Source organism: Brassica napus, chromosome A1 (assembly GCF_020379485.1).
Source record: "Brassica napus cultivar Da-Ae chromosome A1, Da-Ae, whole genome shotgun sequence".
In the NCBI taxonomy this organism is placed as follows: domain Eukaryota; kingdom Viridiplantae; phylum Streptophyta; class Magnoliopsida; order Brassicales; family Brassicaceae; genus Brassica; species Brassica napus.
In genome coordinates, this window is record NC_063434.1 from 10482190 (window position 1) to 10501166 (window position 18977).

Here is an 18977-nt window from a genome sequence, read left to right on the forward strand (position 1 = left end):
TTCTATTTTAATCATTCTAATCACAAATTTAATCTAAAAAATCATTTTAGACACTATTTATTCTTTAATGATTAAGAATACTAACTATTTTGTAAGTAACTATTTGGATATATCTATATAGTAAAATTATTGTAGTATTTTCAAAAATTATATTGTTTGACTGATCTATTATAATAAGTTTAATTAAAATTTATATGTAATTAAAATTTTGTTATAAATTAAATTGATCCCGGTCAACAATTTCTATGGCTCCATCACTAGGTGAAATCATATTTAACTATCCCGTAAATCGCAAAAATGGCAATCTAATTTTTTAACAGAAACTACAACTGTCAAGGAATCTGTCTGAATTTTTTTTGGGAACATATGTAAGATTGTTTTACCAAAATTAAGGGGAAAAAATAAGAAAATAGGAGAAAATGGTCTCTTATTATAATTGATCATATCTTTGGGCCTAATTTTTTAGTTAAGATTTTCACCACCAAAAAATGTTTAATTTAGCCGAAAACATGAGTGCCCCACAAAAACGTATTTGTAATGGGCCTGATTCTCATAAGTCCGTATTTCAGCGAATACAAAGATGAGCGCCCATTCAAAAGATAAAATGAGCGGTCAGAGCGGGAACATTTCAAGGTACAAAAGACTCAAAAACAACGTCACAGGCTCCGCACGTGCCATCATCCCGCCCTTTCTCCATTTCCCCCAAATTCTCAAATTCTCAAATCCCTATCTCTCTCTCTCCCTTCCCCCACAGATTCACATCACTTGACAATGTCCGAAGACCCGAGTCGACTCGGAAGCTCAACAGCCGCCGGAAGAGAGCTTATAGCTCTCGGACTCACCAATTCAGACGGCGACGAGCATCTTTACCACCAACAAGCCTCGGAGTTATGCCGTCACCTACTCCACCTTGGCCACTCCGAATCCGTTGCGCATCTTTCTTCACGGTGTACACACTTGCGAGCTTCTCCTGAGCTCGTCAAGTTTCTTTGCTCGATCCCTAACTCCCCTATCTCCCTCACCGAAGATGGCGCATTCGTGACTCTCTCGTGCGAGTTTCTCTCCGATCCGGCTAGTTTCGCGTCTAGTCTGGGTATGCACGATCTGTGTAAGAAGATTTCGCGTTTTACGGATTCGATGTCGCCCAAGCGTAAGCATATGAGAGGTAAATTTTCATTTTAGTCAAACTTACATAGTAATACTCAGCTTTGCTTTGGGTTTAACATTGAATTAACACTCAGAAAACGAGGAACAAGAGGAGCTACAGCTCATGCCGTTGCCAAAACGAAGCCGTAATAATGAAATCAATGTAAGTAATCTCTTAGTTAAAGATTAAGGACGCACTGTATAATTCAATTTCATAAATGAAGGATTGATTGATTTATGTGTGATTGATTGAATTTTTTTGTTGCTAGGCGAGTTACAGAGCTAATGAGATTACAACTATTGTGAATGGTTCCATGCTTGAGACTCTTAAAGCTTTTGAAACCCAAGCTTCGCTTATAAGTTTAGGTGGAGAACTACTGGCATTTGACCAAAGTCCTTGGTCTAGTGGTTGCGAGATGTTCACCAATGTTCCAGTGGATGTTGATCCTATGCATTGCTTGGAGGAGATCAAGCCAGATTCGCCATTTCCTGGAGAGGTTGGATATGGTAACCAACTTGAGATTGAAGATTTTCAAATTGTTGACAACCTAAGTTTAATCGAAGAAGAAGATGAGGATAACAACGAGGATTTGTTACCTGAGGGGGAGATACAAACTCCCAATGTGCAGTCTGAACCCATGCCATCGGAAAATGAGTTAAGATCAGTGTACATTGTGGAGGATACTGAAGATAAGCTTGCCTTGAGTTGTAACCCATTAAAGCAAGAGGACCAAGCTGTAGAGATCTTTACTACCCCTGTCAAAGAGATGCCTTTGAAGCCTTCGGCTATAACAGTTAACCAAGATAGTTATTTAGTACATAAAGCTCAGGATCTATGCAAATCGTCTGGAAACAGCAAAGGACATAGCTGTTCTCCTGAGAAAAAATACACCAGGAAAAGTAAAGCTACTCAGAAGGCAAAACAGAATCTGAACTACATTCAACCTAAAGACCAGAAGGTAGACACAGGGGCGGCTTAGCCATAGGGGCAAAGGGGCGTGGGCCCCGGGGCCCAAACATTTTTCGTATAAATAGCACTAGTAAAAGGGCCCACTTTTAAAAAAAATTAAAGATAAGGGCCCATAAATATTAAATTTATCTATAAATATATGTATTAAAAAATAATTTGCCCATAGGCCCAATATATCTTTGAGCCGGCCCTGGGTAGACATGTCTCTTTCATCTAGAGTTAGGCCTTTGCAAATCCACTTTTCTATAGAATACTTCTGCAACAGACTTTTAGCATAATGCACTATATTAATAGCTCCATATTTGTTGTTTAGGATCAGGCAAAGCAGAACACATTTCCAGATTTTGATTCTTACACTGTTATAGAGGAAGAAGGCTCAGGTAAATATTTCCTGACTATGTCATCTATAGTCCTCTTCTGTTCAAAGTTGAAAGAACTTAGTTGGTTATTGGCTAAACTGAACTGTAGGTGGCTACGGGATTGTTTATAAGGCAAGGAGGAAAACTGATGGAAAAGAGTTCGCCATTAAATGTATGTGAACATAATGATATATTGCTAGATTTTGTCATTGTAGCACTTTGTTTTTGGTTTGAAAACTTGTCTTATGTATTATTTACACAGATCCACATGCCGGTGCTCAAAAACACTATATTAATAATGAAATCAGAACGCTCGAACGTTTCGGGTAAGTAACTAAGTATGATCTGGTTATGATCCTCCTTTATTTTTTTAACAATATCTGAAATTGCCTAAATGTTTGTTCACATAGGGGGAAAAACTTTATAATAAAATATGAAGGCTGTCTCAAGAACGGGGATTCCGATTGCATTATCCTTGAACACGTTGAACATGACAGACCTGATCTTTTGAAAAGAGAAATAGATGTGTATCAGCTACAGCTGTACGGCTACTGCATGTTCAAAGCTCTGTCAAGTCTTCATAAGCAGGTAATGAAGATTTAGGACTAAATGTTTGAGCATTCATTTTTAAATCACTCTACTAACGGATTCTATTGTTTTTATTCTGCAAATGTGAAGGGTGTTGTTCACAGGGATGTTAAGCCAGGCAACTTCCTTTTCTCTAGGAAGAGCAGAGAAGGTTATCTCATTGACTTTAACCTCGCCATGGTAAGCAATTCGATGTCACCCTTCTCTTATCAATACTTTCTAGCAACAGCTATTGGTTAGTGTTTCATATAATATAATTTGAGGTTACCAACCTGTTCAATTGATACTGAGGTTAGTGTCCAACAGAGACACTGAAAAGCTTGGCTAACGCAAACATTTTTTTATGATCCCACCCTCTGATATTAATCTCATTTTCGTTTGTGGCTTCATCAGGATTTACACCAGAAGCACAGGAGAGCCGGTAAACTTCTCCCCTCATGCATTTGTCTTTAATTATGCAAACAAATGGAAACTAAAGCTAGCTCTTATATGTTTTGTAGATAAATCAAAAGCTGCTACAGCTCTCCCAACTGTCAGCAAGAGGCATCAGACATTGATTAACGCTCCTGAAACAACAAACCGAGTGACCAACAAATCTTCTCAGAAAACTCTAGCGCCCAATAGCCTGAAGAAAGCAGCGGGAAAGATAAGATCTCGGAATGACATGAGCAGATGGGAGAGATTCAACAGCCAAGGGGGAGAAGGATCTGGCTTAACTTCAGCCAAAGATGTGACCAGCACAAGGAACCACCCTTCAGGTGAAAAGAAGAGAGAGCCTTTGCCATGCCATGGACGGAAAGAGCTTTTAAACTTTCTGCAGGAGACAATGTCTGGTCCAGTTCCAAACCATGACGTATCATCCAAAGCTCCTACGTCTATGAGAAAACGTGTCGCTGCTCTTCCAGAGAAAGATGATGGGCTTGTTTATCTGACCCCAATGCCGCTGCGCTCTAACGGTAGGCCTGAAGCAGGTATATTTCTTGTGTAATCGTTAACTCTCGTTTTGATTAGATTAATTTAAACCGTAATAAAAAATTGCTGACTTTACTAGGGGATGTAATTAAAAAGAAAGACGGTCCTTGCTCAGGAACCAAAGGCTTCCGTGCTCCAGAGGTACGTTAACTGTTACTATCTCTGACTTCCGCTAAAGCTTTGCTTATATGTCGAAGAATGCAAGTGGGTTCAGGCTTTTAAGTTGCTAGTTAATACCATATATGAATATTGGGCGCTGAGAACTAAAAATGCAGGCCTGAGCTACTCATTCGAACATCTAAGATGGGTAAGCTAATTCTTTGGGTCTATTCTTGGCTGAATTGGCTTGTGCAGGTTTGCTTAAGATCGTTGCACCAAGGACCTAAGATAGACGTGTGGTCTGCAGGAGTAACTTTGTTATATCTAATGATGGGAAGAGCACCTTTCACTGGTGACCCTGAACAGTTAATATTTATTCTTGACTGAATTTGCTATCACTTCATTCCATTCATTTTTTTTACTTTCTAGCCTTCTTACAAAGCCCTCGTAATTCTCAGGAACATAAAGGATATTGCAAAACTACGAGGCAGTGAAGAATTATGGGAAGTTGCCAAGCTGCACAACCGTGAATCTTCTTTCCCTGAGGTAATAACCGCATCTTATCACCCTTCTACACTTTTTCATCTATACCATGCTCTGCTCTTAAGTCTAGAGAAAGAGAAGGTCAATATGGCTATAAACATGTTCTGCTCTTAATTTTAGAGAAACTTGTCCTCAAGATTGCGCAATTAAGTCGTCTTATTAATAAGTCTAGAGAAAGAGAAGGTCGATATGGCTATACACATGTTCTGTTTTATTCATTTGGATTCATTTTGCGTTCTATGCTTCAATCGCAGTCTCACATCCTGATAAAATCTTAAACGTTTGTATTACGTTATTTGATACACTGTATATATAGATGACGATCGCAAGAGATGATGAGATATGAAATTTTGTGTGTTTATTTCTTTTCCAGGAATTATATGAATCAAGGTACTTGAAAGGGATGGAGTTGAGAAAATGGTGCGAACTCAACACAAAACGCAGAGACTTCCTAGACACGATTCCACGGTCGCTCCTAGACCTTGTTGATAAGTGTGTGACCGTTAACCCAAGGCTACGAATCAGCGCGGAGGATGCTCTGAAGCACGACTTCTTCCATTCAGTTCATGAAACCCTTAGAACACAAAGGGTCCTTAAGCAGCAGCAGCAAACGCAATTGCATCCTTCGGTGGTTGCTGACGCAGTAGACCAAACAATACACTAATATTACAAATGTAAAGTAAAATAGTAACTTGAATTTTACTTCTTTTTACTCCAGTCCACACCGCACCTTGCATGACATGCAAATTTAGTAACGTTTTAAGTTTGTTTAATTGCAGAGAGGACTCAAATGTAATTTTAAACAAGTAAAGAAGGGTAGAGTTTCAGACTATAGTTGTCACGGCAGTACAATGATTTGGAACTCATGTTTGAATGTCATATCAGTACTTATTCCTGCCACATGTATTTCCTTCGCCATTACAAGCAAACGTGTCTTTACTTCAAAGGATCAGAGCATCACTCTTTGAGTGTTGAATGTCTCTGCATCTAAGGATGGTAATGGTACGAGCTCTCAAACTGAGTTCAACCAACAGTATGAGGACAGTGACAGAGAAATTGGAGAAGCAAGAAGCCACATGTATTTCCTTGGCTATTACAAGCAAACGTGTCTTTACTTCAAAGGATCAGAGCATCACTCTTTGAGTGTTGAATGTCTCTGCATCTAAGGATTGTCATGGTACGAGCTCTCAAAATGAGTGCAACCAACAGTATGAGGACAGTGACAGAGAGATTGGGAGAAGCAAGAAGCCAATGCGGGTAAAAAGCTTTGCTATAACTCTTGATTCTTTTTTTTCTCAGGATGAACTAGAGAATAGACATTAGGAACTGAATAGATCATTTGATTCTATTATGCAGAATTGCAGATGACACTAACAAAATCCAAAGAACCTTCCAACTTTTTTGCTTATAAAATGCAATGAATAAATCAGATTTGGGAAAACAAAAATGTATATCACAAATTCACAAGAGAATTAACAAAAAGAAGAAAAGTGTTGCAGCTAAACTTAAATAGCAAGACCCTCTTCATCAGCAACATCTGAATCACTGTTCCCATGACGTTTCCTACACTCACAGTAAAAAACAGTGACTACAACATAACTCAGCACCACCTCTGCCCCATACATACACACCAGTTTCCACCCATCCCACCCACCGGACAGAACCACAGACCTCCACCACGACCCCGAGCTCGAGTCTACATCCAGCTCCTTCGCCAGCTTCTCCATCCCATGACCAATCCAACTCGATAGAAACACAAACACACCCGCCAAAGCCAACCCCGTTATCCTCCTCCCTTTCATCAACCCCGTTCCTTCCTTAACCGCGTCAAAACCGTATCTTTCTTCTACCACAGAGACCACAAGCCCAAGCCCTGTTATAGCAATAATGTATACCTCAATACCTAAACTGAGAAATGTGATGAGGTGACGCAGTGTGGGTGTGTAACCGAAGATAGCTGACAGAAACATGGGAACCGGTGAGTAGAGGAAGAGCAGACCGTAGACTACAATGGAAGTCGCTGTTACTCGCATCCACGAGGACTTCACCGAAGCAAATGAAGATTTCAGAGATGGGTTCAGGCCCTGGTGTGAGAAGGAAGTTGATGTGATGACGGCTATGGAGACGATACAGGAGAGGATGAAGGATGGGACGAAGTACCGGGACTTGAGACGTAGAAGAGAGACAGCGTCTTGTCTAGACTCTTCCCATATCTGTCTAGCTTCGAACCGCGTGTGGACAACGTTGGCTAGGGCTTCTAAGCGGAAGACATGGTTTTTGAGACGAAAGGAGGTGAGAGTTAAGGAGAGATGCAAGGCCGAGAGAGGGATGGCTATGAAGGCGAAGATTGGGAGTAAGATGTGTTTGTTTCTGAAGAGAATCATCAAGGAGTCAAGGAGTGTTGTGGTGATCCTTGTGGAAGAACCAGGTCGCTTTACTTCAATCATGGTTCCCAAAGGCGCATACGAACCTTCTCAAGCTTCAAAACGCTGTTGGGACAGCTTAAAGGTTAAAACTGAGTCGATGTTGTGCTTCTAGAGAATGTGCCTGTTAACAATGAAAGCTCAAAACTTTTAGCAATCCATACAAGACAACGACTCTTTTAGCGATTATTACAAAAACAGAAACTGAAACAAGGTTTTGGTCCAGAGATCATGCACAGTTGACCGAAATGTTAAAGACTTTATCTACGTACCACCAACCACGACGTTTTCAAAGTTCAACAAGTATAAACCTTAATCAAATCAGAACTATGTTACGTTTCCTAAACATCAATCTAACAGAGAAATCAAAACAGAAGTAAAGTTTCGATTATCGATCTAAGAACTTGACGGTTGGATCCTAACTCTTACTACAGAATAACAGAAACAATTAGGTTTATCAAGCCATCACGATTTGATTTGAGATCGAGACCAACCTGAAGGATGCGAAAATCGAAGAAGATTTGCTTGGAAGGATACTGATTCATTGAGTTTAAATTGAGAGACAGAACAAGTCAATGAGCGAGCATTGTGTTTTTATTTTTCCCAAGTCACTGTACATGCTCGTAAGTTTCTTGGATTTGTTTTGTATTCCAAATTATTATTTTTATCAGACAGATCCCGATTTTATTTTAGGATATCCTATTTGCATTAATCTCGACCTTTGTCATTAAAATAAGGTAGATTAAGTTGAAGTTTGATCTTTTTGTTCGACCAGTGATTAGTGATTACTAGATTATCATCAATAAGTAATTTTGTTTTCTTTTTGTTAATTGAGTTGTGTTGTTGACATAGTTTTACATACTTGAAATTTCACATTTTATTACATAACAGTGCTGTTTAGCCAAGGACTAAATAAAGTTTGTTGGAAAAGAATAAAAATCAAGGACTATATAAATAGTAATCTCAAACAGAAATTTCACTCAGACAATACCCTATGAATATGTGTGTGGGTACAGAAAAATCATTCGACTGGCTGGCCCCATCTCATCGAAGTCTTGCAGTAAAAAGATGTTTTATTCCCATGTAAACAATTGTCTTCTTCCACTCAAATCAACTCCTTCAAGCTGCTGACAAATTCCAGGTCCATCACTGGTTTAGTATTGCGACTATATGATCAAATTAAAACCAGATATACTAAGTTTCGCAAAATTTAATGAAATGACTGAATCAATTTCTGAATCTATGGATGAAATCATTAACCAACCACGATTAGTTTTTCTTTCCAAATTCTCGGTTTACCTGAATGAGAAAAGAGCCAGAGGATTACAACACAGAGCAGAAGAAGGAGAGGAATGAAATGGATGACGTTTTCTGCAGATCTCAACCGTGACTTCTCTCTCTTCCCCGGTTGAGAACTCGGGTCGTACCTTGGCAACAGCAGCTCCACATCATCTTCCATAGTTGCAACACTCTGAGATCGAGGCGGAGACGGAGATGGTGATTGATCAGAAACTCTTGAGCCGCTCGCCGATCTGCGCATCCTTCCTTCCTTAACGCAACTTTGTCAAGTCAAAGGTGGAAACTTTATTCACACACTAACGTATTTAAATACTGTCCTCACATCAGATTTGACCTGTCCAGAGTCAAATCTCTTGTCTTTTATTTTTTTACCAGTAACCGCCACAAGAGCAAGACCCATCTTTGAAATGGTGAAACCTTGTCGTGTCTCTCACTACAATCTCTCGTCTCTCTATCTCCGACATAAATTCGATTGCTTTATGACAATCACCGCAGATCCTCAGGTTCTTGAACACTTGTATCCGTGACCCCTCAGGGAGTTTTAAACACCCATAAGCAACAGCTAACTTCTCGCTATGCCATAACAAGAGCCTCTCCTTCTGCTCTTCCTCTACGTCGTGTAAAGCAAACTCTAGCTCCGGTTTGTATCCAGCTAGTCTCATCTTCTTCTCCATCTCCTTCAGCTTCTTGTGTATTGAGTCTAGCTCCGGGTGAATCCTATCGCTTGATCTGAAATGGTGAACCTTGTTTCGAATCTCGATCCAGCTATAACCAGGTGCCTTCACAACGTTGCTCTGCTTCATTCTCTTGCGAACCCTTGCAACGTCTTCCCAACGGTTTCTCGAAGCGTATATATTCGCAAGCTGTACATACCCGGCTGCGTTACTCGGGTCAAGCTCAAGTAGTTTCTCAGCTGCGAGTTCACCCAAGTCCACGTTCTTGTGCACCCTACAAGCCCCCAAGAGCGTCCCAAAGACAGCAGCGTGCGGCTTAAACGGCATTGATCTTATCAGCTCCAACGCCTCCTCCAGCTTCCCAGCTCGGCCCAAAAGATCAACCATACAAGTGTAGTGATCAGGCCTTGGTTCCACCCTGTAATCTCTCACCATGGAATCGAAATACTCTACGCCAGTATCCACCATCCCAGCATGGTTACAAGCCAGCAAAACAGCAACAAACGTTATCCAATCCGGTCTGGTCTTGTTAACCCTCATCTCACGGAACAAAGACAAAGCCTTCTCAGCTTTCCCGTGCTGTGCGTACCCGGAGATCATCGCGTTCCACGCCACAACGTCTCTCATCTTCATCCCCTGAAAGAGCTTCCAAGCATCACCAAGCTCTCCACATTTGCAGTACATGCTTACCAGAGACGTCAACGCGGTAATGTCATTACACAGTGTAGATGATTTGCACACTATCTGATGAACTTGCCTCCCAAACCGTAAGGCCGATAACTCGCTGCATCCGAGCAGAACGCTGCTCAGTCCAGACGAGTTAGGCCTAGCGCCTTCCTCTAGCATTGCTTTAAAAAGCTTCAATCCATCCTCCGCGCGAGAGTTTTCGACGTAACCAGAGATCATAGCGTTCCAAGTTACGAGGTTTTTATCCACTGTCATGTCTTTGAACACAGCCTCAGCTAATTCAACCTTCTTGGCCTTCATGTACCCTGTGATCATCGCCGTCCACGCCACCACGCCTCTAACGGGAGCCGCTTTGAAGAAACGTGACGCCGTTTCCAAATCCCCACTCTCTACGTAACCAGAGATCATTGCATTCCAAGAAACCTCGTTCTTCTCAGTCATGGCGTAGAACAGTTCCCGCGCTTTTTCCATTTCCTTTCTTCGTGCGTACCCTGTGATCATCGTGTTCCATGACGCAGCGTCCTTGAACGGAGCCTGGTCGAAGAAGCTCTGAGCTTTCTCGAAGTTTCCATTGCGAACGTGGCAAGTTAGCATGATGTTGTAGGAGAAAGTATCTGGTTCAGGGATTTCGTCGAACAGCTGGTGTGCTTCCTTAATTCTACTTGGATCTTTACAAAACCCAACGAGAAGAGAATTCCATGTGACGGTGTTCTTAGCTCTCATTCCGTGGAACACTCTGAGAGCTCCGTCTATATCTCCAGAACGTACATGTCTTGCAATAAGCTTGTTCAACGGGAAGATCTGGTTTTGATCAGAAGAAGGTTTAGTCGATGGCTCTGGCGATGGAAGAGAGGAAGAGGAACATGATCCCACCAAAATGGCATCTGGGTTTCCAGTGGAACGAGAAAAGAATCGAACTTTCCATGGCTGATGAATGTTGAAGCGAGAAAGCATTTCTCTGGGTTTATGACGTAACAGGACAAACTAATCGGTTCCTACAAAACATCAAGGGAACGTCTTGTTTCACAATGTTTTTGGTAAATATACTTTACACACAAAACACATACCATCGGGAGAATCTTAAATCACACAACTGTTAATAGAAAATAAACTATTGAATCTTTTTAATATTTGTCTATTACAGAACTATGAACATGAGGAAAGAGATGACAGAGTGAACTCAAAGAAGACTCAAAACCGATAACATTAGACTTGGCTGTCTAAAACAAGTTTTCATAAACAACAAAACAACGACAAAGAAGTGGTAAACTAAAAGCGAGTAATGTTTCAAAAGTAATTAAAAAAAGGAAAAAAAAACGGTCAGGCATAAGTTTGCAGAAAATCTAAAAACTGACAGACAACTAAAAATTTACAACTGACAACATACATGCAAACAGTACGACTCTCGCATGAAACTCCCGCATGAGTGTGTGTTTCAGACGTGTGTTCATGGATGGATCTCTTTACTTGCCCCCAAGAGATGGGAACTGAGCAGTATCCGCAATGGCAGGCGCAGCTTCACTACGGTTACCACTAAATCCACCACCACTTGAAACACGACCACCTCGTCCACGGCCACCACGACCTCCTCGGTAGTAGTTCTCACCCTCCGCTGGTTTCAGAAACTCATTAATGCTCACAGCCTGTAAATTACAAAACACATCCATAAGCAAACTTACTGACTTCTACAAACTGTTTGATTCTGACAACAGTGTAAAACCTTCTTAGCCTTCTCTTCTTTGTCATCTTTGCGTTTGTCCTTGTCTGAACCCTGAGAAATAGATCAAAAATCAAGGTTAAGACTGCTTCCAGTCGACTGTTAGATATGAAGCGTTACGACCTCCCTTGCTATATGAGTATACGAGAAGGAAGAAAGGGAGTCAGCAGAAGACGACAACGGAGAGCTGTGACGTGGCGCAGAGGACCACTTGAGTATGCGGTTATGAGGAATAAGGAATAAAGATGGTGAGCTGGAGATCTTGTTAAACATCCCACGTGATGTGTTGGCTGCGTAGGAACCTTTTCTATTTATATGAGCGAGTATTGTATTGGAGAGGCATCAAGAGATTTGATCATAAAGTTGTAAAGGGAGAGAGAGACCCTAAGATACTCTCTAGTTTGTTACGATCTTTCTTTATCAATACGAATCTCTTTCGTTTCTTAATACAATCCATAACAACTTGGTATCAGAGCCATTTCTTTACTGGACCCGATGGCGCCTGGGAAGAAAGCGGAGATTGATGCGACGTTAGATGGATTGAGAGAAGAGATGAACAAGATTGGGGTGGTGGAACGTTCGATGGAGGATCTCAAGGAGAGTGTGATGGAGATCCGAAGTCGGATGAGCGTGATGGAACGTTTGGAGAAGCGTTTGGATGAGACCGAGGAGACGAGGAAGAAGGAGTTTGCGGCGTTGTTCCAAGCAACGCTGCAGAGTCATATGGAGGAAGAGATCTCGCCACCGATGCAACGTTCGGGAAAGCAGATCGCAACCGAGGAGGAGGGTAGCGGTCTCTTTCGCGCCGGAACATCGGGGGTTCGATCAGAGTCTGTTACACGGGTCGGTGAGGGTCGACGTGAGGTGGAGTATGACGGACGTAACCACTCACGGAACCATCTTGATCACCAGTGGCAGCAGAACGAGTTAGGACCCGATGATCTGCCGAGAAAGCTGAAGATTCCGATCTTCGACGGAGAAAACGCAGAAAGCTGGGTCCTCCGTGTTGAGCAATATTTTGAACTTGGAGAGTTCTCAGAAGAGCGGAAGTTGCGAGTGGTGAGGATGTGCTTCGATGGGGAGGCGTTGATGTGGTACCGTTGGGAACGAGACCGAAATCCTTTTTTGAGTTGGGATCAGATGAAATACCGGGTTTTGGAGCAGTTCTCGACTAACCACGAGACCACCGCTCGAGAACGGCTGATGACGTTGAAGCAGGAGGGCACGGTGAGGGAGTATATCAAAGACTTCATCTCGCTGGCGTCAAACGCGCCAGAGCTCTCTGATACGGTGCTAGAAACGGCGTTTATGATAGGGTTAAAGCCGCAAATCAAGGCGGGGGTGAAGTTGATGGAACCTCGGAGTTTGAGGAAAATGATGAGTGTGGCAAAACTTGTGGAGGAGTGGGTTAACTACGGCGATCCTTCACCGGGGACGCAAACCGGAAAGGGAGTTAAAGGAGGTAGTCAAACGGTGTCGTCTTCCTTTTCGACACGTAGTGGGCCGAATCTGAGTAGTGGGTCTGGGCCTCAGAACAATCAACGGCCCAAGACCTATCAAGGGCAGGAGAAAAACACGGTCGCGGAGAAGAAGCCGGCGAACCAGAACTCAAATTTCAACGGGAGGAACAGGGCGCCGTTCCGTCGACTATCGCCGGCGGAGTATGCGCGATATAAAGCGGAAGGCTTGTGTTTCCAATGCGGCGAGAAATCGCATGCCAGAAGAGACTGCCCAAATAAAGAACTGATGGTGCTGGTTGTCCAAGAAGAGGAGGTCGATGAGAAGGATCAGGAGGTGGAAGAAGAGAAGAATGAGGAGGAGGCGATGGAATTTGCGGAGTGTGCAGCCTTATCCTCGCGATCGATGATGGGTATCTCATCACCTAAGACGATCAAACTCCGAGGGTCGATTCAAGAGGTTCAAGCTATTGTGCTCATCGACAGTGGAGCCACCCACAATTTCATCGACTCCCGTCTGATGAGAGAGTTGGGGCTCGTGGCTGAAGAAACGCAAAGCTTTGGGGTTATAACGGGATCGGGGAGGCCGGTCAGAGGAGGTGGGATTTGTAGGAATGTCACATTGTCGATGCAAGGATATTCCGTTACGTCGGACTTCCTGGCTCTCGAACTCAACAATGTGGACATCATACTGGGCATCCAATGGCTCGAGACGTTGGGAGAAATGAGAGTTAATTGGAAGCTGCAGATCCTGAAAATTCCCATGGAAGGGAAGTTGATTACGCTTCAAGGAGTCCCGGATCTTTGTAGTTCCGAGGTGACATTCAAAGCGATGAGAAAGTTGTTGGCACAAACTGAAGTAAGTGTAGTTGTTGAGTGTAGGGCTTTACTCCCGGAGGAGAAGGGTAAACAAGGAGCACCAGTGGCTATGCAGAAGTTACTGACTCGGTTTGAGCAAGTGTTTGCTGAACCAAAAGGGTTGCCTCCGTCCAGAGGGAGAGAACACGCTATCACTCTCACTCAAGGAAGCAATCCAGTAAGCGTAAGACCATTTCGTTACCCTCACGTGCAGAAGGAGGAGATAGAGAGGCAAGTAGCGGTGATGTTGAAGGCAGGGATTATACAGGAAAGCATTAGTCCTTTCTCAAGTCCGGTTCTCTTGGTCAAGAAGAAGGATGGAAGTTGGCGGTTCTGTGTTGATTACCGCGCTCTCAACAAGGTGACGGTGCTTGATAGCTACCCAATACCCATGATAGACCAGCTACTGGATGAGTTACGAGGAGCTGTGGTGTTTTCCAAGCTTGACCTACGTTCGGGGTATCATCAGATACGGGTCAAGGCAGAGGACATACCCAAGACGGCGTTTCGTACACACGATGGGCATTACGAATTCCTCGTAATGCCGTTTGGATTATCTAACGCACCAGCCACCTTTCAATCCCTCATGAACGAGATATTCCGTCCCTATCTCCGTAAGTTCGTGTTGGTATTCTTCGACGACATACTGATCTTCAGTAAGAGTCCTCAAGAACACACGTTACATGTGAAGTTGGTGTTAGAGAAGTTGCAGCAACATCAGCTCTATGCAAACATGAAGAAATGTGAGTTTGGAAGTACGAGCATAGAGTATCTGGGGCATATTATTTCAGAGAATGGGGTCGCAGCAGATAAGAAGAAGATAGTGGCGATGACAGAATGGCCAGTACCTCGAAGCGTTAAAGATTTGAGGGGCTTCCTGGGTCTCACAGGCTATTACCGAAAGTTTGTCAAGGACTATGGCTTGATTGCAAGACCTCTTACTGAGTTACTCAAGAAGGACAAGTTTGGATGGAGTGCTACAGCAAATGAAGCTTTCACAAGACTCAAGGAGGCTATGACAACTGTTCCAGTCCTCGCTTTGCCTGATTTTCAGGAGCAGTTTGTGTTGGAGTCAGACGCCTCGGGTAGAGGGCTGGGCGCGGTCCTTATGCAAAATCAACGGCCAATAGCGTTCTATAGCCAAGCGTTATCAGAAAGGCAGCAGCTCAAGTCAGTCTACGAGCGTGAACTCATGGCCATTGTATTCGCAATACAGAAATGGAGGCACTATCTTTTGGGGAGGAAGTTCATCGTTCGAACAGACCAGAAGAGCCTCAAATTTTTGTTGGAGCAGAGGGAGATTAACTTGGAGTATCAACGGTGGTTGACGAAACTCCTAGGGTTTGACTTTGATATTCATTACAAACCTGGTTTGGAGAACAAAGCTGCCGACGCCTTGTCACGGCGTGGGGTTTCTACGGAGCTGATGGCTTTATCAATACTGACAGCCATTCAACTTAAGGACGTCGAGAAAGAGTTGGCTCTGGATCCTGCTCTCCAGCAGTTACGCGAGGAAGTGCTAGCTCATGTAGGAGATCACAAGGACTATGAGGTGATCCAGGGAAGGTTGTTGAGAAAAGGGAGAATTGTTTTACCCAGAACTTCTTCATTGATTGGGGTGATACTGAGAGAACTCCATGATGGGCTCATGGGGGGTCATGGAGGTGTACAACGTACACAGAAGAAGATAGGGGACATGTTCTACTGGACAGGAATGATGAGTGATATAAGGAAGTACGTAGCTGCTTGCTCCATTTGCCAGCGCCACAAGTACTCGACTCTGGCACCAGGGGGACTGCTACAACCATTGGAAATTCCAGTGGCAATATGGGAGGATATAGCCATGGACTTCGTAGAAGGGTTACCAAAGTCAGAGGGGTTCAACGCGATCCTAGTGGTCATAGATCGTCTCTCGAAATATGCCCATTTCATCAAACTGCGACATCCGTTCACAGCAACTGAAGTGGCCCTTGTGTTTGTTCAAGAGGTAGTGAAGCTGCACGGTTTTCCTAAAACCATTGTCTCAGACAGAGATAAGGTTTCACCAGCCAGTTTTGGAAGGAAATGTTTAGACTGGCAGGCACATCCCTGTGTATGAGCACAGCCTATCACCCACAATCTGACGGCCAAACTGAGGTAACTAACCGAGGACTTGAGACGTATCTTCGCTGTTATACGAGTGACAAACCAAAGGCTTGGTCAAGGTACTTACCGTGGGCAGAGCTATGTTATAACTCGTCGTTCCACTCAGCTATCAAGATGACCCCGTTCAAGGCAGTCTACGGTCGTGACCCCCCGTTCATCCTCAAATACGAACAAGGGTCCACTTCCAACGCTGACTTGGAGAGTAAGTTGATTGAGAGGGATAACATGCTGAGTTTGATTCGCGAGCACATCAGTCATGCACAACAAGTAATGAAGAAGCAAGTCGATGGACATCGCAGAGAGGTAGAGTTTGAGCTTGGGGATATGGTGTATCTCAAGCTCCGTCCTTACAGACAACAGTCTCTCGCAAGGCGTGCCAATGAGAAGCTATCAGCCCGGTTTTACGGTCCATATGAGGTAATTGCACGAGTGGGCAAGGTTGCTTATCGGCTCAAGTTACCGGAGGATGCGAAGATACATCCTACTTTTCATGTGTCACAACTTAAGAAGGCTATTGGAGATGATAACACGATCTCTCCACTGCCTCCTTTACTTACAGCAGAGGGAGTGCTGGTAGCTCAGCCAGAGAAGGTGTTGGGGTCGAGAGTGAGTCCTGTATCAGGCCAAGACGAGTTGTTGATTCAGTGGAAGGGATTACCAGATTATGAGAGCTCTTGGGAATGGAAGAAAGTGATTCAGGGACAGTTTCCAGAGTTTGACCTTGAGGACAAGGTCAATTTTGCAGAGGGGGGTAATGTTAGATATGAAGCGTTACGACCTCCCTTGCTATATGAGTATACGAGAAGGAAGAAAGGGAGTCAGCAGAAGACGACAACGGAGAGCTGTGACGTGGCGCAGAGGACCACTTGAGTATGCGGTTATGAGGAATAAGGAATAAAGATGGTGAGCTGGAGATCTTGTTAAACATCCCACGTGATGTGTTGGCTGCGTAGGAACCTTTTCTATTTATATGAGTGAGTATTGTATTGGAGAGGCATCAAGAGATTTGATCATAAAGTTGTAAAGGGAGAGAGAGACCCTAAGATACTCTCTAGTTTGTTACGATCTTTCTTTATCAATACGAATCTCTTTCGTTTCTTAATACAATCCATAACATCGACAACGAAGAAACAAGACAGGGAAGTAATATGTCTTTACCAACTTGATGAAGATTTCATCGTTAGACTTCTTCTTGTTTGAGAGTTGTTGCATTGATTCAAACACTTTGGTATCAACTTTCCTCTCAGAGGTGTTCTGAGATTGAAGTGCCTTTCTCTTCTCCTCGAGTATTTTCTCATACTCATCCAGAGTCATTTCCTACCAAAACACAAACCAGTAAGCAATCAATACGAATAAAAAGCCAAGACAAGTATATAAGTTGTGTTCCATGTCCTATTAACAATACCTAGTGGTGTAACTGTAAATAACAACCTAACATCTCTCTTAATTCCTCTAATTACCTTAACCTCAGGCTCTTTCTGCTCCTCAACTTCAGTAGTGTTCTCCTTGTTAGCATCATCATCAGCAGGCTTCTCCACAACATCCTTCTCGTTTTCAACCCCAGCTGCTACTTCTTCAGTCTCGCTAAAAGAGACAAAGAGCTTCTTTTTAGTCCAAATTCACAATCATTTTCACTTAAAAACAAGCAATCAATGACAAAATGCATACACAGCAAGAACTTCTTCTCCTGGTGTTCCCCAGTTTCCACGACCAGCTCCTTCACGTTTGAAGTCACCCCTATAACCATAACATAAACTTAAGCTTTATGAGATTGATGATAATATGCAATAGAATAAGAGTAAGACAGACAGAGAGACAGACCCTCTGCCAGTTCCACTACGACGCTCAAATGCCCTTCGAGGACGTTCACCTTCACCAGCTTCACCACGTCTACCACCACGCGGAGGACCTACACCACCACCACCACGTCTCTCATAAGAAGGCTTTGAAACGTCTCCTTCCTCAGAGGGCTTACTGTATCCCCCTGAATATCCATTGTTACCTCCACGGTTGTAACCACCACGACCACGGCTAAATCCACCACCACCGCCACGTGGAGCATCACTCCTAGCCTCTCTCACTAATTAAGAACAAGAACAACATACAAAACAATCAGATACCAAATACAAAAAAAAATCCAAACAGAAGAATAGAGTAAAGTGGATCTGAGACCAGCTTGAGAAGGAGGAGGCTGCTTCGAAGACGGAGGAGTTGACTTAGCAGGCAAGCCTGAGACAGGTGCAGGCTTCCTGGACTTATCAGCAGCGATGGAGACGGCGAGCTGGCTCGGATCCTCAGCATCGTCATCCAACAGATCAAAAGGGTTCAAAGTAGCCATTCCTTAAATCAAATACGAGTTATTACAGATACTTACTATCACACAGAAGACAAACACAACTAGTAACAACTAAGTGAAGCCATGGATTAACTAACAGGTCTAAAGAGAGAGACAAAAGGTCGGAACGAAGGAGACGACGATAAATGGGTGTTAGGATAGGAACTGTGACCGAAAAAGCCAACACGTAATCACTAGATATGATGATGTGTAATTGTGTATTCTATTCTGATACCAAACCAAAACAAAAACAAAAACAAAAACTCACATTATGTTATTTGTTTTATGGCCCATTTTAGTATTATTTGGTTTTCTTGGCCCATTTTAAATATTTTGCAATTACTTAACATGAAAATAGTTACATGTGATAATGTTTATATTGAAAACATGATATTTTTTTTTCCTCTGGTATTTTATTAAAGGTACAAGATCCAACAGGATCAAGCCCAACAAAACAGAAACAAAGCCCAAACTACGGGTCGGACGAAACTTAGCAAAGGCCCAACACAAAGGCCCAACATTTACAGAAACTTTGAGCCCAAACCCAAAGAGAGAGAACCCGTTGAAGAAAAAAGCTTGCACCATCCACCACGTGTTCGGTTACCCTGCAACCAATAGACACGCGTCAAGACATGAAAAACTGTCTTCCTCCGGCGAAACTGAAGCGGCTGAAAGGAACTCCGATGAATCGGAGCCTTAACGGAG

The 18977-nt window shown here is 43.1% G+C and overlaps 5 protein-coding genes across 10 annotated transcripts; 1 reads left to right on the top strand and 4 right to left on the bottom strand.

The window, feature by feature from the left end:
• Positions 1-632: 632 nt before the first annotated feature.
• On the top strand, positions 633-5509 carry LOC125592381 (probable serine/threonine-protein kinase cdc7). Its single transcript, XM_048767448.1, has 14 exons — positions 633-1165; positions 1242-1309; positions 1416-2105; positions 2436-2496; positions 2585-2647; positions 2738-2801; positions 2886-3063; positions 3154-3243; positions 3457-3484; positions 3564-4034; positions 4115-4176; positions 4390-4499; positions 4593-4680; positions 5051-5509. The coding sequence occupies exons 1-14, from the start codon at positions 772-774 to the stop codon at positions 5339-5341; spliced, it is 2658 nt and encodes an 885-aa protein (XP_048623405.1). The 5' UTR covers positions 633-771; the 3' UTR covers positions 5342-5509.
• A 547-nt stretch (positions 5510-6056) lies between these two features.
• Positions 6057-7777, bottom strand: LOC106437386. The gene is made up of 2 exons (XM_013878280.3): positions 7595-7777; positions 6057-7224 (listed from the first exon to the last, which is right to left on the bottom strand). The coding sequence occupies exon 2, from the start codon at positions 7122-7124 to the stop codon at positions 6183-6185; it is 942 nt and encodes a 313-aa protein (XP_013733734.2). The 5' UTR covers positions 7125-7224; positions 7595-7777; the 3' UTR covers positions 6057-6182.
• Positions 7778-7959: 182 nt separating this feature from the next.
• LOC106425367 lies at positions 7960-8640 on the bottom strand. 4 transcript variants are annotated; one of them, XM_013866106.3, is made up of 2 exons: positions 8400-8640; positions 7960-8224 (listed from the first exon to the last, which is right to left on the bottom strand). In XM_013866106.3, the coding sequence occupies exons 1-2, from the start codon at positions 8638-8640 to the stop codon at positions 8220-8222; spliced, it is 246 nt and encodes an 81-aa protein (XP_013721560.2). In that variant the 3' UTR covers positions 7960-8219. The 4 variants fall into 4 exon arrangements, with proteins under 4 accessions (XP_013721560.2, XP_013721559.2, XP_048623592.1 ...); XM_013866105.3 differs by having other exon boundaries at positions 7960-8227; XM_048767635.1 differs by having other exon boundaries at positions 7960-8249.
• Positions 8641-8767: 127 nt separating this feature from the next.
• Positions 8768-10728, bottom strand: LOC106425365 (pentatricopeptide repeat-containing protein At4g16835, mitochondrial). Its single transcript, XM_013866100.3, has one exon. It carries the CDS (start codon positions 10712-10714, stop codon positions 8768-8770), a length of 1947 nt encoding a protein of 648 aa, XP_013721554.2. The 5' UTR covers positions 10715-10728.
• Positions 10729-10935: 207 nt separating this feature from the next.
• Positions 10936-18654, bottom strand: LOC106425366 (RGG repeats nuclear RNA binding protein A-like). Of its 3 annotated transcripts, none has more exons than XM_048767567.1 (8): positions 18110-18654; positions 17940-18017; positions 17759-17846; positions 17606-17674; positions 17398-17521; positions 17096-17254; positions 11481-11531; positions 10936-11403 (listed from the first exon to the last, which is right to left on the bottom strand). In XM_048767567.1, the coding sequence occupies exons 1-8, from the start codon at positions 18273-18275 to the stop codon at positions 11224-11226; spliced, it is 915 nt and encodes a 304-aa protein (XP_048623524.1). In that variant the 5' UTR covers positions 18276-18654; the 3' UTR covers positions 10936-11223. The 3 variants fall into 3 exon arrangements, with proteins under 3 accessions (XP_048623524.1, XP_048623511.1, XP_048623484.1); XM_048767554.1 differs by having other exon boundaries at positions 17759-18017; positions 18110-18277; positions 18371-18609; XM_048767527.1 differs by having other exon boundaries at positions 17759-18017; positions 18110-18598.
• Positions 18655-18977: the final 323 nt, after the last annotated feature.

What these genes read in the sequence shown, in the direction of transcription:
- LOC125592381 (XM_048767448.1), top strand. Translation starts at nt 772, where the DNA reads ATGTCCGAAGACCCGAGTCGACTCGGAAGCTCAACAGCCGCCGGAAGA. An exon ending in TTCAACCTAAAGACCAGAAG is followed by an intron (nt 2,106 to 2,435) that starts GTAGACACAGGG and finishes GTTTAGGATCAG; the next exon opens with GCAAAGCAGAACACATTTCC. An exon ending in AAAAGAGTTCGCCATTAAAT is followed by an intron (nt 2,648 to 2,737) that starts GTATGTGAACAT and finishes TTATTTACACAG; the next exon opens with ATCCACATGCCGGTGCTCAA.
- LOC106437386 (XM_013878280.3), bottom strand. Translation starts at nt 7,124, where the DNA reads ATGATTGAAGTAAAGCGACCTGGTTCTTCCACAAGGATCACCACAACA.
- LOC106425367 (XM_048767635.1), bottom strand. Translation starts at nt 8,640, where the DNA reads ATGCGCAGATCGGCGAGCGGCTCAAGAGTTTCTGATCAATCACCATCT. An exon ending in CTGGCTCTTTTCTCATTCAG is followed by an intron (nt 8,250 to 8,399) that starts GTAAACCGAGAA and finishes ATACTAAACCAG; the next exon opens with TGATGGACCTGGAATTTGTC.
- LOC106425365 (XM_013866100.3), bottom strand. Translation starts at nt 10,714, where the DNA reads ATGCTTTCTCGCTTCAACATTCATCAGCCATGGAAAGTTCGATTCTTT.
- LOC106425366 (XM_048767554.1), bottom strand. Translation starts at nt 18,275, where the DNA reads ATGGCTACTTTGAACCCTTTTGATCTGTTGGATGACGATGCTGAGGAT. An exon ending in CGTAGTGGAACTGGCAGAGG is followed by an intron (nt 17,675 to 17,758) that starts GTCTGTCTCTCT and finishes TTATGGTTATAG; the next exon opens with GGGTGACTTCAAACGTGAAG. An exon ending in ATGAAATCTTCATCAAGTTG is followed by an intron (nt 11,532 to 17,095) that starts GTAAAGACATAT and finishes TCTATTTCTCAG; the next exon opens with GGTTCAGACAAGGACAAACG.